The sequence below is a fragment of the Oryzias latipes genome, chromosome 11 (assembly GCF_053564925.1).
Source record: "Oryzias latipes strain Hd-rR chromosome 11, Olatipes_Hd-rR_3.1".
Lineage (NCBI taxonomy): Eukaryota > Metazoa > Chordata > Actinopteri > Beloniformes > Adrianichthyidae > Oryzias > Oryzias latipes.
Genome location: NC_136247.1, coordinates 7,624,161 through 7,651,378, shown reverse-complemented (window position 1 = coordinate 7,651,378; position 27,218 = coordinate 7,624,161). Strand labels below are relative to the sequence as shown.

The 27,218-nt window shown below is 41.1% G+C and overlaps 5 protein-coding genes across 8 annotated transcripts; 2 read left to right on the top strand and 3 right to left on the bottom strand.

Annotated features, from left to right (window-relative positions):
• Positions 1-50: 50 nt before the first annotated feature.
• rbm48 (RNA binding motif protein 48) lies at positions 51-2,126 on the top strand. 2 transcript variants are annotated; one of them, XM_078954681.1, is made up of 5 exons: positions 51-252; positions 756-904; positions 987-1,132; positions 1,349-1,884; positions 1,976-2,126. In XM_078954681.1, the coding sequence occupies exons 1-5, from the start codon at positions 73-75 to the stop codon at positions 2,036-2,038; spliced, it is 1,074 nt and encodes a 357-aa protein (XP_078810807.1). In that variant the 5' UTR covers positions 51-72; the 3' UTR covers positions 2,039-2,126. The 2 variants fall into 2 exon arrangements, with proteins under 2 accessions (XP_078810807.1, XP_004074393.5); XM_004074345.5 differs by having other exon boundaries at positions 57-252; positions 714-904.
• Positions 1,877-3,577, bottom strand: clxn (calaxin). Its single transcript, XM_004074181.5, has 6 exons — positions 3,281-3,577; positions 3,026-3,184; positions 2,826-2,930; positions 2,541-2,713; positions 2,312-2,416; positions 1,877-2,239 (listed from the first exon to the last, which is right to left on the bottom strand). Exons 1-6 carry the CDS (start codon positions 3,345-3,347, stop codon positions 2,189-2,191), a joined length of 660 nt encoding a protein of 219 aa, XP_004074229.1. The 5' UTR covers positions 3,348-3,577; the 3' UTR covers positions 1,877-2,188.
• A 245-nt stretch (positions 3,578-3,822) lies between these two features.
• LOC101155123 (synaptotagmin-like 1) lies at positions 3,823-12,174 on the bottom strand. 3 transcript variants are annotated; one of them, XM_023960082.2, is made up of 15 exons: positions 11,945-12,174; positions 10,459-10,585; positions 9,446-9,597; positions 9,235-9,349; positions 9,109-9,160; positions 8,987-9,020; positions 8,873-8,925; positions 7,465-7,578; positions 7,180-7,346; positions 6,999-7,101; positions 6,654-6,815; positions 6,260-6,338; positions 6,092-6,191; positions 5,524-5,729; positions 3,823-4,218 (listed from the first exon to the last, which is right to left on the bottom strand). In XM_023960082.2, exons 2-15 carry the CDS (start codon positions 10,581-10,583, stop codon positions 4,208-4,210), a joined length of 1,473 nt encoding a protein of 490 aa, XP_023815850.1. In that variant the 5' UTR covers positions 10,584-10,585; positions 11,945-12,174; the 3' UTR covers positions 3,823-4,207. The 3 variants fall into 3 exon arrangements, with proteins under 3 accessions (XP_023815850.1, XP_078810805.1, XP_078810806.1); XM_078954679.1 differs by having other exon boundaries at positions 8,873-8,913; XM_078954680.1 differs by lacking the exons at positions 8,873-8,925; positions 8,987-9,020.
• Positions 12,175-13,907: 1,733 nt separating this feature from the next.
• cd164l2 (CD164 sialomucin-like 2) lies at positions 13,908-16,734 on the bottom strand. The gene is made up of 6 exons (XM_011481192.4): positions 16,397-16,734; positions 15,991-16,077; positions 15,739-15,831; positions 15,610-15,648; positions 15,289-15,448; positions 13,908-15,090 (listed from the first exon to the last, which is right to left on the bottom strand). Exons 1-6 carry the CDS (start codon positions 16,473-16,475, stop codon positions 15,075-15,077), a joined length of 474 nt encoding a protein of 157 aa, XP_011479494.1. The 5' UTR covers positions 16,476-16,734; the 3' UTR covers positions 13,908-15,074.
• A 4,324-nt stretch (positions 16,735-21,058) lies between these two features.
• On the top strand, positions 21,059-23,701 carry gpr3 (G protein-coupled receptor 3). Its single transcript, XM_023960224.1, has 2 exons — positions 21,059-21,280; positions 22,120-23,701. The coding sequence occupies exon 2, from the start codon at positions 22,148-22,150 to the stop codon at positions 23,138-23,140; it is 993 nt and encodes a 330-aa protein (XP_023815992.1). The 5' UTR covers positions 21,059-21,280; positions 22,120-22,147; the 3' UTR covers positions 23,141-23,701.
• Positions 23,702-27,218: the final 3,517 nt, after the last annotated feature.

Here is a 27,218-nt window from a genome sequence, read left to right as displayed (position 1 = left end):
GATGGAATCGATCATTTCAAAATAAGACTGCCACGTCGTCAACACTACACGTTGAGTGCTCTGCACAACGGAATGAACTCTTGTTTTGAAATGCCACCAAAGCGGAAACGCGTTTCAGCAAACATGGCGGCAAATGTCAACAGTAAACCTGGTTGTTGGAAGGTCCCAGAAGTCTACAAACATCACGAACAACACAACGCATGTTTTTCTAGACCCAAATATAGAGATGGAAGGAGAGCTAAAGCAGTCAAGGTAAGAAAAACGTTTCTAATGTTTGTAGCAAAGACGGTCTGTGTTGACGCAAGCGACGAGCTAATAATTATGTGTAAGTTGGTTTTATTTTTACATTTAAGAATGTAAGAGAAAATTTTAAAATCTTTTTTTTTAACTGGAAGAAAAAAGTATAAATTGTAGTCACACAGCAAGTGATAAATAAAAGACCAACGGCAGGTCTTAAAAAAACAAATAAAACTGTCGTTTTGGCAAAAATAAATAAATAAAATTAAATAAAAGACATGGTAAAAAGTTTGAGTCATTTCGAAAAAATTGTAATTAATAAACCATAAAAATCAAATTTCTAATACAGTAGACTGGATTTCTGAGTTGCAGGAAAGTACATCAGATCTGATGATTATGTCTTTAAGTTAATTGATTTTTATTGGTCACGTCAACAGCCTCACATATACTAATAACCATGCCTTTGTATCTGCCAGGTCTACACAATAAATTTAGAGTCCCGTTATGTGATGATCCAGGGAGTCCCCGCTATTGGAGTGATGGAGGAGCTGATCCAGTTGTGTGCTCTTTATGGAACAGTGGAGGAATACAGACCGCTGGACGAGTATCCTGCTGAGGAGTTCACAGAAGTCTACCTGGTCAAGTTTCAAAAACTGACAAGTGCTAGGTATGGCGGGCACCTTAACTGTACTGCCCTAAACCAGAAATGCTGAAAAATATGTCATTCAGGTTGATATTTGATGTTCCAGAGCGGCGAAACGTAACATGGATGAGAAGAGTTTCTATGGCGGCGTGCTGCATGTGTGTTACGTCCCGGAGTACGAGTCTGTGGAAGACACCAAGTTAAAGCTGCAGGACAGGAGAAGTTATGTTCTGAAAGTGGCTCGGAGTAGAGGTATTATCGCATTTTGACGATATACGGTGTTGAAAAGCACTGAATCTTTTTTTTCTTAGGTAATTGTTTTTTAAAAGTTCAATGAAAAAAAACTGTGATTAAAAAATTTTTTTTGTGTATTTTTATCTGAAATCAAATGTTTTTTGTTGTTTTGTAAGTTTAAAGTATAGATAAAGAATTTGATGAGTGTCATTTATCTGTTTCATGTTTATACAGCAAAAGAAAGAGTAGCGGATGCGGTACACATGGAATCTACGTCTTCAGAAAGCGTTCCCACATCAAGCAGAGTTTTTGCTACAAATAATCCAATCTTCAATAGTGACAAAACAGGCGAGACTTCAAGCTTCAGCCATTGTTCCGGATTTCCTCTACTGCCTTTACCCCCGCAGGAATACTTTCATCAGGATTATCGTGGGAACGAACCAACAGAAGATCAAATGGGGACTTTACATGACGCAGTGCCTCCTGACGTAAAACAGCAGAAAGTCCAGAACTTTAGCTCTTTCAGTAAAGACCCTAATTCCGAAAAAAAATTGGCCTCCAACCCAGATTCTTCCGTCAAGCTTGTTCCAAGAACTGCACATTTGGAAAAGAACAAACGCCGCAAAATGGAGGAGGCCACAAAACAGCCAGTGCCTGATTCTGGAGAACCGTCTTTGATTGGACCAAAACTACCAGAACCACATAAGCTGGACATGAATGATCAGTCGCTAAACACAACAGTAAATCTGATCAGGGGCACAATGAAGCAGGTAGTCTTTTATTTTTTTTTTAATGAGAATTAGAGCTTGACATGATGCCATATTGGTGCATTTCAGTCTCATTCTTTTCATTCATTCCTAGGTGACATCGGTCCCAGACCTCAAACCAGCGGAGAAGAAGGTTAAGCCACGCCGTCGGATATGATCCATTCTGTTTTAGTGACGACTGTCCATATTTATCAAAACTAACGTTGAAAGGCTCAACTTAAAATAAAATTGTACTTTAAGAAAAACATTTTGGCTTTTTCTTTCATGAAAGTCTCAAAGTTGAACACCGCTTGCACTTCATATTTTATTATTCATCTTGCTGCTTTTCCAGTACTTGCTGCTCAAACTTCTTCTTTGTCTAAAAAGAAAGATTTAAGTTAAATAGATCCTTACAATATTTTTAAGCTCAGCAACTTTTGGTTGTGATTACCCTGAAATTGGGCAGGCAGCTTCCAAAGGCTTCAAGGAGTAGCTCCTCCTTTTTTACAGACTTCTCAAAATCTTGAAAAGACAGCCTGCCGTCTTTGTCGTGGTCCTGTGGAATCACAGGAAGCAATGTTGGCATGTTACCAAAATAAATCTGCACACATCAAGACAAAATTCTTACAATCAACATCGATCCAAATGTGACAAAGGCAGATGGGAGGGCAACATCTCACCATTTTTTTGAGGACAATTTCCATCAGTTCGTTGATCTCATCCTGTTCATCTTGATAGTCGTCTTCTCTGCCTTCCTCTTCAAGCCGCAGATGGAAACTGTCCTTCAGCAAGAGAAAAATGTCGTCTCTCGTGATAAATCCGCTGCCTTTCAAGTCATACATATGAAAGCAGTCTGCAGGGGGGGAGAAAAGACAGGCCTTATGGGCTAAATATGTGTGCATTCCCTCATTTGTGTGAGAAGTAGTGCTTAAGAAGCAGGAAGGAACATGCTGTGGGGAACTTGCATTTCTTCTGTTCATCCAGAGTGCCCCAAAAATGAACAGACAGTCCCTGGATCCATTCTTCCACAGTGACAAATCCATCATTGTCCTTGTCAAATATCCTGAAGACTGAGAAGGTTTGATAAATTGCAGACACTTTTCCAATAGTAGGACAGATGTAGCAAACTTTACAATGTAATACTTAGGCTTGTGACTAATAGTACCTCTATCCATGATGAAGTCGTCGGTCATCTCGAACAGGTTGTGTAGAACCACTTTGAACTGGTTTCTGTCCAGACCCGAAACCGAACCATCAGAATGTTTCTGCGCCTCCAGAAGTGCATTGAACTTCCAGATAAGACATTCCACCTCTTTTTTATTAACTTGAAATGAAAAAGCTCATTTAAACATCATGTTCTGACTGTTTGAATGGTCACACGAATAATTAAAAGTTTAAATGTTTTTAAAATTATACTCACAGTGTTCCACTTTTTTGGAGATTGTTTCCGCGAGGGCCTGTATCGCTTTTTTACTGGCTGATGACATTTTTAACCAACTTGCATGAAATGGAGAACCGTTTTATCTGCTTCACCATGACAACACGTATAAACGTCTGACGTCAACACGTCGAACCGTTACGTTCAAGAGGAGGAAATTAGATTACACATGTTTTAGTAAAGCACAAACAAAAAACAAAACCATGTAGTTTATACAGTGTCGTTGTTACGAAACTCCCTATCTCTGTCTGTTTAGTAGAATTTCTGTCACGAAGCCACAACAAGGTACTTTATTTTGAAGGAAAGTCGTTTCCTGTTGTGACACTGCCCTCTGCTGGATGAACACAAAATATAGGAAAACGTGTTATTTCCCTGGATGGTGTGTTTATCTGAGGGATATTTCACATTACATAGTATAGAAATGCATTTCTTTTGAAAAAATAGTTTAAAGTCCCCCTTAAGAAAGTTGAACTGATTAATATTTTGCTTTTTCACGTAGTCGAGGTCAATACATCAAAACACTGTATCACCAGTTAGGTTTAATGACAAACTGATAAATTACAATACATCATAAGATCTTTTATGGCAGAATAAACACACTGAGCAAAAAAAAATTAAAAAGTTCCAACAAAGTATCTATCTAATCTCAAAAATTCAAATTTTAAGACGCTTTTAGTGTCAGAAATGATAAATAAGAATGTAATGTGCAACAGATATGAATAAATGAGAGGTTCTTTTTCCAGTCCAAAGATTTATAAACTCCAACAAATGTGCAAGTCACACAGAGCGCTGTGTGAGGTTAGCTCTGATTGTTAGTGTCGAGTCGATCCAGTGGTTTGGATTTTCAATCATGGCGGTCCAAACTGCAATTTCCTCTTCTGTTGAGTCCATCCAGCTGACTGGCTCCCCTTAGCTTTGTCCTAGCAATTCAAATTGAGCCACTGTTTAAAAAGATATATCTTAAAATCAAATAAAAACTTTTATTTTATCATAGAAACAACCAAAAGTGTTCAGCAGTAAAATATTTAGGACAAAAATCAGCATTAAGATTTAATGAAACACTTTATTCAAGAGATGAATTTAGAGCAAAGATAAAATTGTTTGTTGAAAAATTTTATGTGGTTCTTTTTCTAATATTTTTTGTAATCTTCATCAAACAAACATGTCTCTCAATTTAATGGTAATCAGAATTTTTCCCTAATCTTTATTGTTGAATAACTGATGTTCGTATACTCAGTCAGAACTCAGCATTATGGAGAACAGAGTCTGAAAATTCTGTTATTTTCCAGGAATTTTTCCGTTTTTTTTAAGAAGGTTAAAGTTCAGAACACTTAATAGAGGCATTAGCATTTCACCCTCTTCAAGCTGCTCCCTTTCAGGGGTCAACACAGTGAATCTGCATCCACCTGATCTTTTCCTCAACATCCTTCTCTCTCACATCAACCACCCTCATGCACCCCCTTCACTACCTCAGTCAGTTTCCTCTTTGGCTTCTTTCCTGGCAGCTCCAACCTCAGTATCCTTTTACCATTGTGTTTATCTCCATAACCTTTGCAGTAGCATAGCTCCTAAGTAACCAGAAAAGGCTTCGGATGAACAGATAAATTGTTTCATTTTCAAAACCTCAAAATGGCTGCAATATTGTACTGCAGCTGCCTAAAGAATAATAAATGGATATGAAACATTTTGAGATAGCTCCAAATGTAAAATACTCCCACGCCCAGTAGATTTTGAGGTGTGAACCACAGTAAAACTATAAGCAAAACAATTTAACTGTCAATGCTGCTAAACAAAAATACACTGCTAATTATGCATGCTACAACTTACACACATTAAATAAAAGCTGCTTTTGTAAATCGTAAAAAGACAGGAATCCACAAAGAAACACTTTTTCACAACATAACTCTGTGACATGACCTCCCTCTTGCAACAAGGCTATCTAAATTGCTGAAATGCCACTGTGTAGCTCCAGCACCCCACTGCAGAACAAACACTAAACTGTTTATGAATGGCGATAAATCTGATAATAGAGGAAGGCCCGCTACACCCTTGTTTGTAGACCACCAGAAGACAAACACGAGATGTTGTATTAAGTAGTTTCAGGGTTTAAAATGAGCAACAAATGTAGACTCGGTTCCCTGTTATGTTTAGTGCAATTTCTTGTTAATAAGCGTAAGAGCAGCTTCTCTTAGTTACATAACGCTGCGTCTGGAGTGGATTCTCACCAGTTCCGTAGCTCAGACGAATCCCCCCCAGCATGTGCATCTTTAGCCCTTCGCGCTGCCACACGGTGAGTTCGGCACAGGCCTCCACAAGGTCGCTGGGCTGGAATCCGTCGTAGACCATTGTGTGGTTGTAAACAGGACTGATGCTGCGCTTCACCGCCCGCGTCTTCTGACCGCTCTGTCGACTAGCGTCTGGGAGAATGTAACTTGTGGGTGGAGAGGTAAAACAAACAAAACAAAGAAGTGATTTCCACGGTTTTACTTTTTTATTCTTTATATTAATTTTCACAAAAAAATACAGATAGTATCAAAAGCTTTCATTGGATTTCTGTTGTTACTTCACTAATTAAAGATCATCACTTGATATTTCTCGATTTAGCCAAAATGTCTCAAACCTTTTAATGCGATTTCACAAATATATATAAAACATTTCAAATTAATTGGATAAAAAAAGTTTCTAAGTTTAAACACAGGACTAAAAAAGGATACTCATAAAGGAAGGATCTCTCAGAGTATTTAAATAGTCTTGGCAAAAAAAGTGAGGAAAGGTGCAGCGGAGGTGACACACCTTCTAACGAAGGAGTCAATCGGGCCTCCTTTGTGGGACACCAAACCCTGAGCCTCCCGAAGCCAAATGTGAACCTCCCCGGTCAGAGGCAGACCCCCACCTGAACACACACACCCGGTGAACAGTGAACAGTCGTGTGGCGTTGGGTAAAACGTACTTTCTGCTCACCTTCAAATCCATCTGGAACAAATTTAATCGAGAACAAGATTTTCCCTCTGCTGCTAACACAGTCTGGGTTCAGGTATATCTGTGCAAACGGGAGAAGTTTGTGACAAAGAGAAGGAAGTGGAGACAGACTCGAGAGCTGGAGATTAATGCTGCGTTTAAAAAAACCCAAAAAGCTTAGTTAAAATTCACAGCGTGTCTTTGCTTCTCCTCAGCCCCCCCACACACTCCTCCCCGCCTCGTCTCTAACAAAGCTGTCAAAACGACAGCTGCAGAACAAATGAAGATGGAGGCTTCACAGTCGCTTGGTAATTATACCCGAAGGAGGTTTCGCACATGCAATAGAGGACCTGACTGAGTATGAGTTTACGTCAATGCCAGTCATCAGGGTGCTCACCCGTGGCTGCAGGTCCTGCCACAGTGGCTGTGTGCAGGTCCAGTCCCAGAGCCCCAGAGCCACCTCCACCTCTCCAAGAAAGATATTCCTCCCCAGGGGCTCGGCATGCCACACAGAGAGGTTTAAAGTTCGACTCTGCAGCTCCCCTGCACGCACTTTATACTTGAAGAGTGCAGAAAAAGAAAGACTCCAATGACCTTGAGTTATGAGACATAAAAGGTGAATAGTAGCTGTGTTGTTTTTTTTTCAATATGCATGACTAATCACTGCGATGACAGCCACAGAGCTGAAAGATAAACGACAAATGCTAATGTTTTATGCAACATGCAAACGGGATGCTCTCACTCTGAGGGTCTGGTCATAGACTGGGTTCAGTGTCTTCTTCTTCACCGAAGTCTTCTTCTTACTGTGATGGGACTTGTCTGGCAGGAGATAAGTCTTTACGTATCTGTGAAATGAACAAGCACCATTTTCACGGAGTGGATCTGAGGGACGCTGCCAGTTTCACGCACACCCTTTCACTCACGGATCAGAGCGGTTCCTGCGCGCCGAGGCGATGTCCTCGCAGCAGTACACCTTCACTTGGAGCTCCTCCTTGTGATCGTCGTAAACCAATGAGTACTGGATGCGGCCCCTCACCTCCACCACCCCGAAATCCCCCGAGCTGAACAGACTCATCATGCTCCCACTGAGCTGTAACACAAACAGCAAAGATCAGCTCCTGCGTCAGTGTCCAGAGCTGAGTCATCTTGCGTCGCCAGACAGTGGATTTGACAAATGTGTGTGCGTGCATGCGCGTTCGTGTGTGTACCGTGTAGCTCGACTGAAGGCTGTTGGTGGAGCTCTTGGTATTCAGGGAGGATGGATCTTGTTCTGTCAGGCTGATGCTCAGAGAGTTTGGGTCCCTGTTGTGACTCAAATCTTCCTGCACTCAAACAAACACACAACTGTACTCACATATGTTCACTCAGAAAAAGCCATTTAATTGAACAAACATATGTAGTCATTTGAGAAATGATAAGATGTACTTTTATTTTTTTCTTTATTTTAAATTGTATGCGTATTATGAATTAATAAAGCACAATGATTCAGAATACTAATTATACAAAACCATAAACAATCTCTCAATTTATATATTTATCAATAAATATATTGTATGCACTTCGTGGCTTTTGGGGAGAAGCAGCTGCTTTAACTGATTCTGCAGAGGTATTTATGTGGTTTAGTGTTTGCTTTCTATTATTTTCTTTTTTCTGGTCCAGCAGATGCTCTCCAATAAACTGATAAAGGTCAGTTGGAGTTAGCCTGAGGTCCAAAGAAAATATTTGGAGTCCCAATCTGCACTTTAGATACACAAATCAATGTTTTTAGTCATGCACATTTCTTTTTGAACTTTAATAAACACTGGATTCATAACACATTAAAATGTGAACAACGTCATAAATTGTAGAAGATTTTTGGCAGCTTTTCTGAGAAACAAAGATAAAATTACAAAGGTAAAAGTAATATCTCCATAATATCACACTCATTTGGACAAAATTTCCAAAAAATTTGACTTGATCTGCAGCTACTCTTGCAGAATCAGAAAACAGTTTCAGATCGCTCCCCTTGCATTTGGAAAAAAACAACGCTCGTGTTTTAATCAGCGTTCTTGCTAATTACAAGTGAGCCTTTGGAGAGCACACCATCAGTTCAACAATGCAGCTTTAGAAAAAGGGAGCTTGCATTTTTCTTTGGGCTTCAGCTCCTTTCAGTGCTGCTTGCAGCTTCATTTTTTTCACCCACCTCTGCAGAAGATGCATAAAGATTTAGATTTCCTTCTTGATCATTTTGGCTGCAAAACCAAATCTGTTTTCAACCTTCTTCTAGGAAGAAAATGTTCCTAAGATATGATTTTATATCTCTTTCCCTCATTGATGTATTTTTTTTTCTAGACAGATTGTTTACGGAGTTCCTCAAACTTTAAGGTTTGGTTATTTCTATCCAGTGAGCTGGGTACATCTGATGAACATGAAACTGAAGCATAATAATGTAACGCATTGAGCGAAAACAGGTTTGAATGAATCCTCCTCTTGCATAATGTCAAATATTTGGTTAGAGCTTGTGGCCCAAGGGTGGCACTCAGAGTAGATGTTTGCCAAACCATTAGTTAAGATCCTGTGTGTGTGTGTGTGTGTGGGGGGGGGGGGGGTGTTGGTCTGTGCGTGCGTCGTGATCACCTCGTATTTCCCTGGGTGGCCATTACTTCTCCTTTCATATCCTATTGGCACAGCTACATGTTTATTATGTAAAAAGAGTCGCAAGCAAAGATATCAGGAAAGACACGTTCATACCTTTGGAGTGTGAGGTATTAATACTGCTGTTCTCCTGTAGTTGAAGATCATTGATTGGTGTATTAAGATGGTTGAGTACACTTGAAAGGATGGGAAACAAACACAAGATTTTTCACACACACCTGCATGCCAGGAATTTGATGTCTGGCTGTGTGTGCCGAGTTTCCATGAGGCCTGAAAGAACAGAAGAGAAGCTGAATCAAATTTTCAAATGTCGCATTAGTGGTCTGATTGTGACAGATACCCACCCTTCATCCTGCTCCTTGTCTTTGCAGTCCTTCGGTCTCCCCTTTGCCTCCAGAGAACCGCTGCCAGCAACAGATTCCCGTCTTTCTCCATCAAACAGTTCCTGCAGAGATACATCTGTTGCCATGGCAACAGCCACAGAACCATTGCTGAGGTTTCCCCACAACAGCCGTAACACGGCTCGGCAGGCGAGCGCATTTACTGGAACCTGACCTCTGCTCTTTGTCTTTCTGTGGCGTATGGAGGCCCGGATGAGGTCGCTGCCCGACGTCCAGCTGTTATGGCGCTTGCTGCACTCCTCCTTAAACCAGCGCCCGGACAGCAGCCGCAGAAAAGATGGGTTTGTCCCTGTCTGCTCCAGGATCCTGCAGCATTGAAAGACAAACAGTGGGATTCAGGGTTATTCCAGAATTAGTCAATGTCACGTCATATCTTAATATTTTAGGTGAATAAAAAAGTACCAGACATATTGTAAATGTTATATTTGATATTTGATCTTAGAAATCCACCAATTGACCAAAACTATAGTGATAACTCAGTTTCACAAAACAGTTTCACGAAAAAGCTAAAATAAATGATATTTTAAAATATTTAGCTAAAATCTTACATATATGTTTCTACAGAACTGATCTCATTCTCCTTAAAATGCATTAATGTGTTAATGAAATATTTTTCATATTTGCTTCAAAAGTTTATCTTTAAATTTTAAGGTGAGGATTTTCAAATTTACAGAAGGTAAACAAATATGGAGAAAACATTGGGATTTTTCACATCATTTGTCTTCTGCTGTTTTATCCCTTTTGGGGTCACAGGGCTGCCAGAGTCTATCCTGGCCACTTGTGGGTGAAGGCAGGGGTCACCCTGGGCAGGTTGCCAGTCTGTCGCAGGGTCACAATCACACACACATTCACACCTAGGGACAATTTAGAGTTGACCTATGAAGCATGTTTTTGGACGGTGGTAGGAAGCCAGAGACCCTGGAGAGAACCCATGCATGCACGGGGAGAACATGCAAACTGCACACAGAAAGGTCCCCCATTGATGTTCTGTTTCAGGTCCCAGCTGGGACTTTAACCAGGGGCCTTCTTGCTGTGAGGTAAGAGCGCTAACCACTGCACCACCGTGCAGCCCCTTTTTTCACATCATCAACCATGAAAGAACCAAAAGCTCTTTTACAGTGAACCCGTTCCTCTCTGTAGCGAATACGAAAGTCACCTCTAACTGACCTCACACGGCCCTCGTCACGATTACGCAGCTCCAGGTCGCGCTGCAGGACCTGAAGGATGGAGGTCTTCTCGTCCTCGGTCAGGTGGCTCAGATCGAGAGATGAATTGACTCGTTCCCCCGCCATCCCTAACAGAGGGTTATATATGGTAATATATTGGTCTTAGGTTGCACCAAAGTGGAAAAAATGGATAGGTTTTTAAAAGTTTTGACAGATTTTTTATACCTAAATCAAGGATTCTCAAATGTTCTCCAGGGGGTACTTTAGATCTTTTAAATAAATTAATGGAAAAATTAACATCATAAATGGTCAAACAATATTTTTTTCATTTATGTTTTACCAAAAGATTTTCTACAATTAATATTTTTTCTTTTTAACTTTTTATCTTTTTTAATTTTTTCAGGCATATATTCTCTGTAGAAAAACTTTTGAATTGAAAGTTGCCACGGACAAAATGCATGAGGTAACAGAGAATCCTTTTGTTTCTCTAGCTGTTTTACATACTTCAACGGAAAGGTATTTTATAGATGACGCTTATGTGGTTTTAGGCAAAATGATTATGTCTGACAGAAGACTAAAAAAGCCTGCAAATCCCAGCCTTATTCTAGAAATCACCAAAAAACCACTTAAAAGAATGCATTGCAAGTTTTGAAATCATCTCAATCACTAAGTTATAACAACAGAACAACAGGTATTTTCCAAATGTGATGGAGAAAAATTGCCCTAAAGAAGTCAAAACTTTTAATTTAAACAAATGGCCCTGAATGAACAAAGCTTAAAGGAAGTGTGTCCCATTTTTGTCCAAGAAATGTCCAGAATTTGGGGGTTTCCCTCATTTCTGGGCACATTATGTTCAAATGAGTTCAAAAATAAGTTATTTTAAAAAACAGTACTTATGAGAACGTTATCATATGAAGTAAAAGACAACAACATTCTGAATAGCTAGTGATTTTTTTCCTTCACTTATCTGCACATCGTCCTCTTATCTCCTAGCCAAGAAAATAAACAAGAGCCTTGTCACGTGACTATTTGGAAGCTCCAGCTCCAGCTGGAGGCCAAAACCCACCTAAAAAGCTGTTTGTCACTAAATTTGTGTAGCAAATGTCCAGTAAGAGACCCTGAAACAGACGCATGTGCAAATCAGTTTACTGTTACAGTGAGTAACCACACACACGAATACTTCAGCTTTCCAAAATCAAACAATATTTAAGTATTGTTTTTGACTTACTTGACAGCGGTACAACAACTTAGGAGGGGATTTTTTTTCAAAACATATTTTTAAATATAGATATTTGCAAAGTTTAAAAAATGGGAAAAATTTACAATTAACTTCATGGTCATTTCAGCAAAAAATGAGATTGCAAGACTCAGATGAACCTGCCTGAAAGAGAAAAAGAACACCTGCCGCCCTCACGTTTCTCTCTTAAAAACACGGCTTTTAATCAAGTTATTCTTTTGGAAAACATAAGAAAATGCGCATTTATTACCTTACATGACCGCTTCTCCTAGATCCATTAGAGAGAAGTTTCGTGAAGTGTTCGCGTGAGTTGAGAGAACACGCCCCACAAACAAAAAGGTCGGTCTATGGGAGCCACTAAAAGACACGCACCGTCTTTGCGCGTGCGTACTTGTGGTCACATGTCGCCTCCGGACGAATTCTCACCTTGTTGGAAGTTTTGACTTCAGGCAGAATCCAGCTTCTTATCATTTAAAAGGCACCAAACAAACTCATGTCAACATGAACACTTCATCGAGCATTTGAAGAAATCACGTGATACTTGAATGACACATTTTTCTGAATAACACACACACACACGGATGTTTTTTTTTTTTTTTTTACGAAGAAGGCAGGGTGGAGGTGGGATTTGATTCTATCCACGCCTGCTAAACAAACACCATGTCCTGTACTGTACACACACATACAGTATATCTGCACATGGGAGCGACTCTGCTTGCTTTAAAGGAGGGAGAACTCCCAGTAGCATATTAACCAGTGTGCACTAGAATTTGTGCTTCCCCTTCCTTTCACTCTGCGTTTAGGTGTTTGTGCATCAGTGGGCGGGAGGGGAGCAGAATTCAGCTCTGTCCTTTGTCAACAAACTTGGATGACGGCCACGCTCTGCTCAGCTGGGGAAACGTTTTTGTGTGGGCTTATTCATGCCTGTAGATCCTGGGAGACCAGCCACTGCTGCTCCTCTAGGCCGCCAAGCTCTGTTTGGGTCACGACTCATATTTACAGCCACATTTAAATGTAAGAAGTCTGAGGTGTGTCCGTACTAGAATTCTGATCTCTTCTTTTCCTAGTTTGCTTGAAACCTGTTAGATGTGTTATGGCATTGGCTGCTCCTAATTTAAATGCAAGGGGCTCACATTACATAGTGAAAAGCTGTTTGTTCAAGCAATGGGACGTTAGGAAAATGCAAACTGTTTGGAATGTTTGCCAAAAACAGGATTACACAGCACCATCATTTCTGTATAAAGTTCTAAATCACAGGGTTGAACCTGAAAAATCCAACATAAATATGAGCAATAAAAAACAAAGTATTTCTAAACACCCATGATAAACTAACATATCTGTGGAGCAATTATGAACATCTTTTAACCCTTGTGCTATCTTAGATGACCCCACCCTTAGACATATTGTCCCTACCATGACAAAGGTGGATAAAGGTGGAAAGATTTCATGTAATCCATGGACACCAGTGAGGATCACAAATCATTGAAGAAAAAAGGTTCAACACATTGTCTAGTGGGTCTGGATGACCCAACTCCCAATGTTAAAGGGCCTAGGATAGCACAAGGATTACGAATACAACCCGCACCTATGAGAGGGAACAGCAGCACTGAACAGTGGGAAAATACTCATCCAAAGGTTTTCAGTAAGATGTCAGGAAATAATCATGGTTGAAATCCCCTTGATGGCAAATTAACCCTTGTGCTATCCTAATCCCAAATCTAACCTTTTTTCTTCAATGATTTGTGATCTTCACTGCTGTCCATGGATTACATGAAATCTTTCTACCTTTATCCACCTTTGTCATGGTAGGGAGAACACGGCAATGTAAGGGTGGAGTCATCTAAGATAGCACAAGGGTTAAGCCTTTTGAATGTTGTTTTTGTTCTTTAGCTCCTCTTAATTTGATCCATATTTATAAAGTTAAACATTTTCTTCTTTTTCTTGAGTCATGCAACTTAAAAATTTAAAATATATAGCATGGATTGATGCAGTCACATGTTCAGCTCTTAACAGTAGATGTCTAAATGCTCTAAATAAAGGAGGTTTCCATATGACAATGCTGGTTTTTGACTTTCACTTGGCTGGAGGGACTTTTCCACCCCCTGATTAAATATTTTCAACTTTACATAGCCATGATCATGCAGGGTGTTTTAAACCACAGTAATTTAAATTAAATATCAGAGTATCACCTTTTCACAAAAGGACCCATGATCGCATAAAAGCACGTAAAGAATTTTATTGTTTACATCAAACAGCGAATGCTGTGCATGACAGATGTTCAAGAAGAGACACAGTAGTTACTTAAAATGTTTTAAAACATTTTTAGCCATAAAGTCATTTTTTAGTTAAACTTTGAAACCCAAAGACGAAAAAGGGCAGTCCAGCGTTAACCCTTGTGCTATCTTAGATGACCCGATCCTTACATTGACGTCTTCTCCCTACCAGGACAAAAACATAAAGGTGGAAAGATTTCATGTAATCCATGGACACCAGTGAAGATCACAAATCATTGAAGAAAAAGGTTCAACACATTGTCTAGTGGGTCTAGATGACCCAACACCCAACGTGACAGTGCCTAGGGTAGCACAAGGGTTAAAAAACATCACATGTGTAAAAGTGGTGGCATCATGGTTTGGGCTTGTTTTGCTTCATGCCAGACAAGATCACTTAACAAACTCAATTTTAGCTGGATTGATAAATGACACTGCAGAAACAAAACAAATCAAGTACCAATCAAACTAAACATTGGAGGAAGAAGAAGTGCATGTTTTTTTCCAATGATTACAGAAAAGTAGGGGGAAAAAAACAAATCTAAAAGATATTTTAACAGGATTTTTCACTGCAAAAATTTTAAAGCTTTCCATTTATGATATATTTTTTAAATTTTTTGTCAAATTAATATATTACACATGAAATTAACTTCTATGAGTTAACAGGAGGAATTTCAGAAACACAAAAGGACATTTATTTGAATAAACATCTGAAATATTGCAATGTTTCTCTCAAGCAAAAAGGCTGGAATTATCGATTTTTTTTTCAGGGGAATATTTTAAACCACTTTGTTGTTGGATTTTTGAAGGCAATTCTAAAAAACAAACTCTCATGATTTATGTTTCTATTCTTCAGGGGTCATGCAATCCTATCCTACAGAAGTGATGCCAAAATTATCACCATACCACAGTCTCTGTGTATTTTGTACAAATGCTTACAGGTGTGTGACCGCCGGCAGCATCCTAAGAAACATTTAGAACATCTGCCTATTATATAGGGAGCTAACAGCAGCTAAAAGAGGTGTACAAATCTGGTGGTAACTTGATGAGTCACTGCTCTGCGTCTGCAGTCCTTCATCCTTGTCTGATTGTCCTTTGTGCGTCTCATCTTCACTGGGGCTGCTCTCTGCGCAGAAAGACACAGACAGCAAAAGCACTAAATGGATTTGTGATTAGACTTAATAGACAATCTGAGGTTAAAATGCAAACAAAATTTTTTTTTCTGAGCAGCATGTTGTGTGCCATTGATCATTCTAGCCACCAGAGGCTGCTGGTAGCTGCTGCAGACATGAGAGTTGTGTAACACCTCCATGCTCAAACTCACATTGGATCATAGTTGCTCTGCTCTTTGGATTTGAGGAAGCGCATGGCAAAGAAGCCGCCTGCCTGCAGGCACAGCACAAGTACGATTCCTCCTACGAAGCTGGACATGTCGAACTTAGCCTGGGAGAACTCAGGGGATGAGGTGGTGTCCGAAGCATCACCTTAACAAAAGACAGTTCAGTGGGTTCACACCATGGTTACATAAGTGGATGAGGTGTTAAAGAAAGGATCCACTTTTCTCATACACTTTGCTCAGCTGTTATGGAAATTAACGTTTGATGCGAAACAGAAGGGAGGGAAGGTGGTTGAGGATATAAGTTACCTGCGTCACCTTCGCCACCAGTTGCAACGTTTTCTATAACTGGGTAAACATAAAAATAGGTTAAAACAAAGAAACTTGAATACCCTTTTTTCAATCTGTTTTTTTTGGTTTTGTTGTCTATTTTGATACCTGCACAGAGTTCAGAGACTCTGGTCCAACTACAGTTCATGCCCATGTCAGCTGAATCACCGCCATCAGCCACACATGTACCTGTATCATTACCTGGGATGGGGGGAAAAAAACGCATTTGAGTATGCACCTATGTGGTTTCCTGGTATACAGAACTAAATAATTCAATCATTTGCTACAAATGAGGGGAGCTACAGTTACAGCAGCTGCGATGATTGAATTACTATCAGGGGTAAGCTGTGTGTGGGTCACCATTTGGGCAAAGTCTCCAGACGCAGCCGGTCAGGTTAAGCATGGAGTCTCCCACACACAGGTCACATGAATCTGCTTGAGAACAATCTGTGGGACAAAACTGAAGTCAGTAGGCAGCATTTGGAAATGTATATATTTAACCACCTCACCCTTATTGTAAGACATTTTTCAAGACTGACAAATGTAGTACGGGGCAATATTTTGAGATGACACTCCTGTTCTTTTTTTTTTTTTAGTTTTAAAATCGAGATTTTTTTACATGAAAATGAAGAAAATAGGTGCCATTGCAACAGCAGATGACAAATCTGATTGGCTTTTGTCGAAGTGCAGAAACATGAATCACGATAAAACAGAAAAGTTCTCAGTGTAGAAAAGGAAAAGGGTGTGATAAAAAAAGGAACAATACCTGACTGTGAGCACACAGAGGGAACCACTGTTAGAAGCAGTAAGGCAGAGCACAGGACCCTCAGAGCCAATGGTCGCATCCTGACAATTGCAGAGCCCCAGCACCTGCAAAGGACACCTGGAAACTTCTTAGAACAGGAAATCAGTTAATAAGAGGGTTTAAAAATTCCAAAAATACCCAGGTATTCAAAAAGTTTGCCAGTGGAGATGTGGGTGCCTTCAAGAAAAGGAGCAAAGAAGAGACTCAGACCGAAGATCTCTGTAACACGAGCAAGACCAAACTGGGTTCCCTGGCAACCAACTAGTCAAACTCAACCCTCCTGAAACACACACCGGTTTAAAGAGAAGGACACCTGTTCACCTCAGCATGCAGTGCATCCACACACACAGACACACACACACACACACACACACACACTTGCATTTATGTTCCCACAAACTCCATAAACACCAGAAGCCAAAAAGGAGATACTTTCTAATGGTCACGTGATTACTACCAGATATTTACTCAACACCCCACGTTTTACAAAAAATTTGGAAGAATTTTTTAAATGAACCTTGTAAGAGATTTTTCACTATATCAACTACAGTCAGGACCATAAATATTTGGACAGACACATTATTTCTAATTCAGTTTCTGTACATAACCACAGTGAATTTTAAATGAAACAACTCAGATGCCATTGAAGTGCAGACTTTCAGCTTTTATTCCATGGGTTGAACAAAAAGATTGCATAAAAATGTGAAAAACGAAAGCATTTTTGAAACACAATCCCTTCATTTCATGGGCTTGTAAGTAATTGGACAATTGAATTCCATGCTATTGCAAGGGCAGGTGTGGGCAATTCTCTTGTTATGTCATTATGAGTGAAGCAGATAAAAGGCCTGGAGTTGATTAGAGGACTCGTGCTTGCATTTTGAAGATACTGCTGTGAACAGACAACATGCGGTCAAAGGAGCTCTCCATGCAGGTGAAAGGAGCCATCATTAAGCTGAGAAAACAGAAGAACACAAACATGCAAGAAATTGCTACAGTATTAGGAGTGACAAAATCAACAGTGAGGTACATCCTGAGAAAGAAAGAAAACACTGGTGAACTCAGCAACGCAAAAAGACCTGGACGTCCATGGAAGACAACAGTGGTGGATGATGGCAGAATCATTTCCATGGTGAAGAGGAACCCGTTCACAACAGCCAACCAAGTGAACAACACTCTCCAGGAGGAAGGCGTATCAATATCCAAGTCTACCATAAAAAGAAGACTGCATGAAAGTAGATACAGAGGGTACACTGCAAGATGCAAGCCACTCATAAGCCTCAAGAATAGAAAGGCTAGATTGGACTTTGCTAAAAAGCATCTAAAAAAAGCCAGCAGAGTTCTGGAAAAACATTCTTTGGACAGATGAAACCAAAATCAACCTCTACCAGAATGATGGCAAGAGAAAAGTATGGAGAAGGCGTGGAGAAGCTCATGATCCAAAGCACACTACATCATCAGTAAAACACGGTGGAGGCAGTGTGATGGTCTGGGCGTGCATGGCTGCTATTGGCACTGGGACACTAGTGTTTATTGATGACGTGACACAGGACAGAAGCAGCCCAATGAATTCTGAGGTGTTCAGAGACAAACTGTCTGCGCAGATCCAGGTGAATGCAGCCAAACTGATTGGGCGGCGTTTCATAATACAGATGGACAACGACCCAAAACATACAGCCAAAGCAACTAAGGAGTTTATTAAACCAAAGAAGTGAATATTCTTGAATGGCCAAGTCAGTCACCTGAACTTAACCCCATTGAGCATGAATTTCACTTGTTGAAGACTAAACTTCAGAGAGAAAGGCCCACAAACAAACACCAACTGAAAGCCGCTGCAGTAAAGGCCTGGCAGAGCATTCAGAAGGAGAAAACCCAGCATCTGGTGACGTCCATGAGTTCAAGACTTCAGGCTGTCATTGCCAACAAAGGGGTTTCAACCAAATATTCGTAATAACCATTAATAACAATAACCAAAATGCTTTAGTTTTTCGCATTTTTATGCAATCTTTTTGTTCAACCCATGGAATAAAAGCTGAAAGTCTGCACTTCAATGGCATCTGAGTTGTTTTATTTAAAATTCACTGTGGTAATGTACAGAAACTAAATTAGAAAGAATGTGTCTATGTACAAATATTTATGGTCCTGACTGTTAGTGTTTGGGGAAAATGAAGTTACTTCTGACACGTTTCTGATGCAGAAACAAAGATACCAACCAGAGAGACACCACAAAGTAAATGCATGCACCTGGTTTCTCATTTGACTCTTTCTTTCTTTGGTTTCTTTAAAACCTGCTGTTAAAATGTCCACAGCCTGGAGTCAAACTATCCTTTGAACATTTTTTGATCTATGTACACACCAAGCTCTGCTACTAAAAATGTTCTTTAAAACTACTGTACCAATTAAAGGTGATAAGGTTCTAACATATTAAAATTGTGCCACTAAAATTGAGACAATGAAAAACTAATCACCTAACACCTTTTTAATGCCTAACAATGAGTCCACGTCTTATTTTGTTCAAATAATTTTTAATAATAGTACAGTTTCCAGAATGATTAAACTTCCAGATTAAAAATCAACTATTGGACGCAAAGAAAAAAAAACAAAATAAAAAAATTAAGCAGTGTAAGACTCAGATCTGGTGATCTACAGTTGTCATAAATGTTTTGCACGTAGCCTTCAAAATTGGATCTAGGTTTTTGCCATGCTTGGTGCCTGATTGTTTATATTTTGGTTTGCACTAAACATGAGTTTTAACACAGGCCTACTGTGTTAGAACGTTTCCATATTACTAAAAATACTTTAGCTGTTAGAAACAACCTGTTGTTTTGATCTGCTTGGAGACCAGAGGAGTTCTGCCTATAGGGCACCCGATTGGTTGGCAGCAGTCCTGGTAGAAAAAAAGTCTAAAATAAACAGTTCTCAGCATTCGGTAATAGCCTCAGAATGCACAGTACTTAGAAGGTGAGGGGAAAAAACGGTATTTCAGCCATAGTGGACAGAATTATGATATAATTTCCACTATTAATACAGGAAACGGACACGAATCGAAGCTGTTACTGATCAGATAAAAAAGATTGACCCAAACTTTGGGCCAAAGTGCCTGAAAAGTCTCTATGGAGCTCCAAATTGACAGTATCTCCCATGAGTGTCTCCATGCGCAGACATCGAATGCACCAGAACAAAGAGTCCTTCCACTACTCCACTCTTTTACGCATCACGCTTTGTAATGCAGATGAGCTGACTCACAGACAGCCATTTATTAGAAGGGACACATCACGACACACTGTTCACCTCAATCCAGTGCATCCCTTATCCCCTGCACATCCGCATGCACTGACGCGCCCCCTCTGCTCCACATATTATTATGCAGCTTTGTGTCGTTTTCAGGTGATGGGAAGGTGGAGGTTATTCCGCATTTCAATCATTTTTTCTGCATTGCTGATCCACTGGTTGTTAAAATTTACGCAGCAGCTAAAAATGTCTCTGCAATAGGCAATACAGTACACAAGCAAATCCTCTTTATGCATAAACATGCCTTGAACCACATTCCTTACAGCTTTTTTTAAATGTATGTTGAGCACTAGCGCTGCATATTTTTTGAAAAAATTCAGCCACACAGCTGACATGTATGAAGTGTTGCTCTTCAGATCATCCCAGTGACGTAGGAGGCATTTGCCAGCAGGAAGTGTGTCCTAATAAGGCTCGAAGAGAGCGAGATTCCACCCCCACCCCCTGCTCGTGCACTGAGACCACGAGCGCGCAAACAACACTGCGGCCCTTCCTGCTTCACCCACGCAGTCAGGGGAAGCCGTGAATTCCCCAATACTACAAATCAAAAGAATAGGCATGTATTTAAACATGTCTAATTTCCTATCTTTAAATGTAGAAAAGATTTGTTCACTTTTAGTTTTTTCTGTGTAATAAAACAAGGCAAATTGAACTTGAAAAAAGTGGAAATGTCCTTTTTGACATTCAGTCTTTTCATATTTTCATAAAATAACCTGTTTATTATTTTTCAAAAAATCTGAATGTTTTTATCAGACAAACACTTATAGCTCCTATTTTAAGCACAAAATTGAAGTCACAACATCTTTTTAAACACAATAAAGGAACAGTTCATGTATTGTTTCTTTCAGCCCTGCAGGTGTCATGACTGGGGGGTGGTCTACATCCATTAAAATTGCCCTTTTCCCCTTGATGTGGATGAACATGTTCTGCTGTGACTCGTTTAACTCTGACTTGTGTCAAACTACAGTACGTGTCCCCGGTGAGTCATCCCAACGCGCTTCAGCACCACGGACAGCGCCAGCCGCCCTGCAGCCTGTGGTGCTGTGGATGACAAGCATCCTCCCCACATGGACCCCCCCCCCCCCCCGCTACCCCCTACCTGTTTTAACCTGAGCTTCTTTAATAGCCGCTGTGGGGGTATTGTCTACGACCGCTTACAAGAAATGAGAGCATAGTGTAAACCGCAGTGGGCGGGACTAAAACAAGATGCCGCATTTTTCTGAATGAACCTACTCCACATGCACCCCACCCCGCCGCCTTCACTTCCCCCGTTCGGTGAAACGCTGCTCTCTTATTGGTCGAGCCTCTCATTCACTGACGTCAGACAGGCTCTCTTGTGGACGAGTCTCGCACTGGAGCATCCATTCTGGCTCCAGCGAGCACCGCGGCTGATTCAAGAGGAGATGCGGACAAGCCTGAGAGGGACTCTGGTGACAGTTTGATGCGGGTAGAAGCTGCGGAGCATCGGGAAAGCATCACCTTATTTCTAGTGTATGGCCCGAATCTGATGAAAAAACAAATCCGTTGAATTCTCATAGAGGACGGACTCGCTACGACAAGGTAAGCACCACTAGATTTGTTTTTTGTTTTTATTTATTTTGTGCGTGGATGCATTGTGGATGCATCCCCCTTGGTGCTGCGGACCTGCGGCTGTTACACAATAGGGTCTTCTGCAGGGAGGCGGGAAACACCGCATCCTCGCCCAGGTTGGATTGGTGGGAAGATGAAAGAAAAAAATCGAAATGTCAGGATAACCCGCGATTTGTTTATTTTTAAAATGTGTCGTATTCTCTTAATAAATTAAATGCGGCGGGGGGGGGGGGGGGGGGGGGGGGGGGGGCTTGCATACCAGAGAGCAGAAGCGCGCCGACCCTTTAATGGTCAGAAAATATGCAGGCTGTCCATAACACACAGATCTGTTTTGTCCACTGGAACACAATGTCTGAAAGCGTTTCACAGAATGAATTAGAAGAGCCACATATCTCATTTTAGAGTCTGGGGGGCGTTCTTAAGATCAAGATGGATAGTCACGTGATTTCCAATTGGTGCATCAATGTCTAGAAATGTGTTGGCAGTTTGTTCCTGTAAGCTTTCCTATCGATTACTGAGTATGTGTGATTGTGCCGCCATTGTAACCATTAAAAATTAACATCTTTAATATCCATCTCTCATTATTCAATGGTCTATGGGGTTTCAACCATTTCTTGCTTTGAAGAAATAAAAATTATGCAATAGAATCAATAACTCTTATTTAGACAGTTATACAGCTTGGGTTAGATTGCTGGACTGCATCCTGAGAACTCTAGAATTATTGCATCTTTAGCCTGATTCTCTTTTAATGCACTAACGGAGTTCACATAATAACTAATGAGTGCTGTATTTCTCCTTTGATCTTCTAGGCGGTACTGGTGTTACCGTAGAACAGCCATGATCCTGAACGCCTCAGAGCTGGGCTGGGATGAGTCTTCCGGTATGGACCCTGTCTTCCCCCTGGAACAGCTGGAGAGCTCCTCTTCCCCTAAGGTCCCGCCTCTCACTGTTTGGGGCGTGGCTCTCTGTGTTTCTGGAACTGTCATCACCGCCGAGAACACCATCGTCATTACCACCATCTTGGCCACGCCATCTCTTCGGGCTCCCGTGTTCCTGCTGCTTGCGAGCCTCGGGCTTGCTGACCTTCTGGCAGGTGTGGCGCTGATCCTGCACTTCCTGTTCCAGTTCTGTGTGGAGCCCAGGGATTGGTCGCAGCTGCTGACGTCAGGGTTGCTGGTGACATCACTGACCGCCTCACTTTGTAGCCTCATGGGAGTTGCCCTCGACAGATACCTGTCCTTGAGTCATGCCCTCACCTACGGCTCGGGACAGTCACGCCGCAGAGCTGCCACCTTGCTGCTGCTGGTCTGGTTGGGTGCATGTGCCATCGGAGCTGGACCAGCGATGGGATGGCACTGTCTGGAGGACCTAGACTCCTGTTCTGTAGCACCACCTCTGACGCGGACATATCTATCACTGCTGTGCGGTGGCTTCCTAGTGGTTGTTGCGGTAACCCTGCAACTCTACGCTGGAATCTGCCGTGTGGCCCGGAGACATGCCCATGCCATCGCCACTCAGAGGCACTTCCTGCCCACCAACCAGCCTTATGCAAACAGACACAGCACCGGAAGGGGCTTCTCCCGATTGATCTTGGTCTTGAGTGTGTTTGTCGGATGCTGGATGCCTTTCTCCCTTTGGGGGTTGCTTGGAGACGCATCCAGCCCTCCCTTGTACACCTATGCCACCTTGGTGCCAGCAGCAGGCAGCTCCCTGCTCAATCCCATCCTCTACAGTCTGAGAAATAAAGACATTCGTAAGGTGCTGTTTAGCGCCTGCTGCCCACACAGATACTCACACAACACAAATATTCAGAACCCAGTGGATGTGTAGACCTCACCAGATCCAACACACAACCTATGCCAGACATATCACTGTTTTTGTGCCAAAACACATAAAAGCTGCGCCCACTGTCATCCACATCCAGAGTCTGACTTCCTGAAACACACACAGGCAGCACTTTTCAAAGACAAACCAGAATGTGCTGAACCGTCATGGCTGGCAGTCCACTTGGGACTAAATGTACTGTCCTGTACTTTGTACGGTGTGTGTACTTTGTGCCTCAGTCAAGTAGCTCCACTGGATCCTCGGAGTAAAACAATCACAGGAACGCTTCCCGCGTGGACGTGAGAGGGTGTCAGCACTTTACAGCCGGAAGAGATAAGTCCCAAACGGAGGCCTGACAGGTTGACAAACACATGAGATCCAAAGCCCAGTTCTATTTACTTGAAATGTCTGAAAAACATGTTATTGATGTTTGGAGTTCTATTTTGCACATGCTGATAATGGCACTGCGAATGGCAGTGACCATACATTCTTGTTGCACAACCTTTTTAGAAATTATGAATATTTTATACTGATAAATAAATAATAAATCCGCTTTTTTCTACTGAATGATGTCAGCGCTGGTCTCTTTACTGCTGCAGAGGCTTTTATCATGTTTCATTTTCTGCCTCCATCTCTTGACAGACTGCTGCTGCTGTATTTTAAAATATTTGACAGGATCTGAAGTGTTTTTTAGTCCATTGCACCCCCTTTCTCTTTTAAAAAAGAATTAGAAATAGCCCTCAGAGCAAGAGGATGCAGCGATTATGTAAGAGGTTTCTCTCTCCTCCTACTCATTCTCTTAACCTTGAAGTCAATTAATTTTCAAAAATCCTGCAGTCAGCGGCAGAGAGTGTCAAAATGTGTACAGCATTGATATAAAAAAGGATGAGTCATGAATAAAATATGATTGGTATTTTGAAAAGGCTTGAAAGAAGTGAAAACGGAGGCAGTTTGTATAAGCAAAGAAACTGGAAAAAAAAGATAACAATTAAAAGAAGCATCAAACCCAAAAATGGACAAACTAAAGGTATCAATGAAACTATGAAAAAATTACAGTAAAGAAACAAAAAAATGAAGATATGCAGAAATGCATCAAATTACTGAATTTAAATAAGCAAGTGTACAAAATAACGAGAAACAAAATACAAAGAAGGAGGAATTGAGTGGAAGACTTGAAGCGTCAAAAAGAAGAGCTAAAAAAGGATGAACTGCACAAGATCCTTCCCTCAGGTGGAGGGCAAAAAGGAGCAATTAAGAGTGACAAACTAGGGGAAGCCAACCAGTATTGCTTTTTCCATAATAGTCCAGTAAACACAGTGATCTAGAGCTTTAAAAAGTACAGCCTTAGAGTTGGCTTGTAGGGGATGAGTCTCTCGTTGGAGGTGGGGAAAACCTTTGCATCCCCCTGAAGTTATAGAAAGACTTACTGGGCAACGGTCTTAGTCCAAACATCTGTTCAGGGTAGATTGTGGTCACAAGGCTGAAAAGATGCTGATGAAGACAACTCTCTAGGAGAGTCACGTATTTAACCCGTGTGCTATCCTAGGCACTTTAACATTGAGAGTTGGGTCATCTAGACTTAGTAGACAGTGCACTGAACCTTCACTGGTGTCCATGGATTACATGAAATCATGATATACATGAAATCCTCTCCACCTTTATCCACCTTTGTCATGGTAGGGACAACACGTCAGGGTGGGGTCATAGGATAACACAAGGGTTAAATGCTAAAGAACAGGTGAGAACAATGAGGATGAATACCAGAGAAGCAGGTGTGGATGAAGGTGGGGCAGAATCCTGAAAGAAACATCTAAAGAGGTGGAGGTTTGCTCTGGGAAGGGTATGAATGAAGGTTAGCTGCAGCGAGACAGAGCATCTGTGTGTTAAGGAAAGGAACTCAAGTAGAATGGTGAGATTACAGGGCGCAGAGGTAAAGACGGTGGAAGACTTTAACTACTCAGTGTCAACAGAGCAATAAGGATTTTGGGAGAGAGCGGCGTGTTCTCCAGAGCTGGAACGGGTTGAGGATCATTTTTGGTGTGTGACTAAAGAGTGTAATCAGGAATAAAAAGGAAGGTGTAGACGGCTGTGGTGAGAGCAGCCATGTTGGTTTAGAAACAGTGACTCTGTTGACTCTCCTGACAGGAGGCGGAGCTGGAGTTAGAAGACCTGAGGATGTTGAGGTTTTCTTTGGAAGTGATGAGGATGGGTAGAATCAGGTATGAATCCATCAGAGGAACAGATCATGTTAGATGTCTTGGAGACATATGTGGGGAAGCCGATGAAGATGGTTCAGAGGAGGCTTAATTGATGTGGAGGTTGGAGCTACTAGAAAGGAAGTCTAGAGGTAGACCAAAGAGGGTCGCAGCTGTAATGATGACGAAGGACATGAGGGGGGTTGGTGTAAAGACGCAGGAAAAACAGTTATATAGAGAAGACTCCCTCTGGAGACCCGTAAAGGGAATAGCTAAAAAGCAAAGAGGAAAAATAAAATGTAAAAAGTAATTAACAACTTCTCAAAACAAAAATATTACCATAAAATTAAGAAATACATAATCATGTAATAATTCAATAATAATAATGAAAAAAAAAATTCACCAAAATTGAGACAACTCCGACAGACTGGGGACCTGTCTAGGATGTCCCCTGCCTTTGCCCACGAGTGGCCGGGATAGGCTCCAGCAACCCCGCGACCCAGAAAGGGACAAAACGGGTTTAGAAGATGTATGAATGAAAGTAACATCATAAAGATTAAATAATGCAAATACCTAACTTGTCACAAATTGAGGTCTAATTAAAAAGGCAGCAAATCAGCACTGAAGGTCCTACACTTCTGGAAAATTTACAAGTTCATAAATTATAGCTTATACTTTATTAATTTGTATTTTTTAAGTCTGTCAAGGGACTAAGGCTCTAGAACACAAATAAAAGAAACTTCAAAAATAACTTGACACTGATAAAAAGCTGATGCAGATTTCTGCGAACATTCCAAGTGGTCTCTGTCAGCAGCAGTGCAGATTTTTGCACAGGTTGTGGTCTGTGTAAGCAGTTTTGAGGCGGACCAGACAGGAGAGCATTAAAATGATCAATTCTTCAAGTAAGGAATGCATTAAGATCTCTGCACTGCCTTCCATCCACCTATCCATTTTTCAGAGGCATTTCCAGGCTAGCTGAAAGACATAGTCTCTCCAGTGTGTTCCCCAGAGTCTCCATCCAGTGGGACATGCTTGAAATACCAGAAAGCATCTGGACCAAATGCCCAAGCCACCTCAACTGAATCCTCTCAATGTGAAGTAGGTCATGTATAGAAAGACCTGAGGTTGGCACATGTAGGTGAGCACTTGGTGGCCAGGGAAAGATCGGGGGTGCTTCTTAGGGCCCTGGTCGGGCGCAGCCGGAAGTAATGACCTGGGATCACTTCTCCATAGGCCCACCAACCACAGGACAGCTCAAAAGAGGTCGCTGCTAAGCGGGTTTGACTATTCAAAGGCGGGCACCTTGGAGGCCCAACCACCAGTCAGAACATTTTGGCTTATGTGATTGCACTGCCACTGGAGAAAAAATGTTCTATTTTGGCAACATCGTTTTTAAATTTCTGTACCATCTTTGATGTTTCAAAAAGAAAAATAGCAAATATTACCACTGTTTGGAGCCTGATTAGCTTGCAATGCTTTTTTTTTTTTTTAACACTGAGCTTCAATAATTTTTTTGCAGCAACAAGACTGATGTCCTTTACATCAGCCTTTGAGAAGCTGGATAAGCACAGATCCATCCAATCCATTATTATTATCAAAACTTTTTGGTTGAGTTGAGTATCAAAAAATTCTCTGCCATCACTACTTCTATATCTAAAATGCAGTTTAAAAGTGCATCAATACACCGACTCATCAGGAGTAAAGGCACCATAAGCTTAAGAATGATCTGCATTAGTATGGACGTAAATGGCGGGACTCCTTTAGACATACTAAACATTTTTATTATAACACATACAGAATAAAAAGCACAGGACCTAGAATGAAGCCCGGGGGAACGCCTTGGGATTATCAGTGGTTCCTGGAGGATTACCAATTTCATTTGGAGATAA

Coding starts and splice junctions, on each gene's coding strand:
- LOC101155123 (XM_023960082.2), bottom strand. CDS start 10,583: ATGGCGGGGGAACGAGTCAATTCATCTCTCGATCTGAGCCACCTGACC. Junction 7,579..8,872: donor GCCACCCAGGGAAATACGAG/GTGATCACGACG, acceptor GTTTGAGTGCAG/GAAGATTTGAGTCACAACAG. Junction 6,816..6,998: donor TCTATGACCAGACCCTCAGA/GTGAGAGCATCC, acceptor GCACTCTTCAAG/TATAAAGTGCGTGCAGGGGA.
- cd164l2 (XM_011481192.4), bottom strand. CDS start 16,475: ATGCGACCATTGGCTCTGAGGGTCCTGTGCTCTGCCTTACTGCTTCTA. Junction 15,832..15,990: donor CTGGAGACTTTGCCCAAATG/GTGACCCACACA, acceptor CCCCCATCCCAG/GTAATGATACAGGTACATGT. Junction 15,449..15,609: donor TGGTGGCGAAGGTGACGCAG/GTAACTTATATC, acceptor TCTTTTGTTAAG/GTGATGCTTCGGACACCACC.
- gpr3 (XM_023960224.1), top strand. CDS start 22,148: ATGATCCTGAACGCCTCAGAGCTGGGCTGGGATGAGTCTTCCGGTATG.
- rbm48 (XM_004074345.5), top strand. CDS start 73: ATGAACTCTTGTTTTGAAATGCCACCAAAGCGGAAACGCGTTTCAGCA. Junction 905..986: donor CAAAAACTGACAAGTGCTAG/GTATGGCGGGCA, acceptor TTGATGTTCCAG/AGCGGCGAAACGTAACATGG. Junction 1,133..1,348: donor GAAAGTGGCTCGGAGTAGAG/GTATTATCGCAT, acceptor ATGTTTATACAG/CAAAAGAAAGAGTAGCGGAT.
- clxn (XM_004074181.5), bottom strand. CDS start 3,347: ATGTCATCAGCCAGTAAAAAAGCGATACAGGCCCTCGCGGAAACAATC. Junction 3,185..3,280: donor CTCCAAAAAAGTGGAACACT/GTGAGTATAATT, acceptor TTTCATTTCAAG/TTAATAAAAAAGAGGTGGAA. Junction 2,240..2,311: donor GCTGCCTGCCCAATTTCAGG/GTAATCACAACC, acceptor CTTTCTTTTTAG/ACAAAGAAGAAGTTTGAGCA.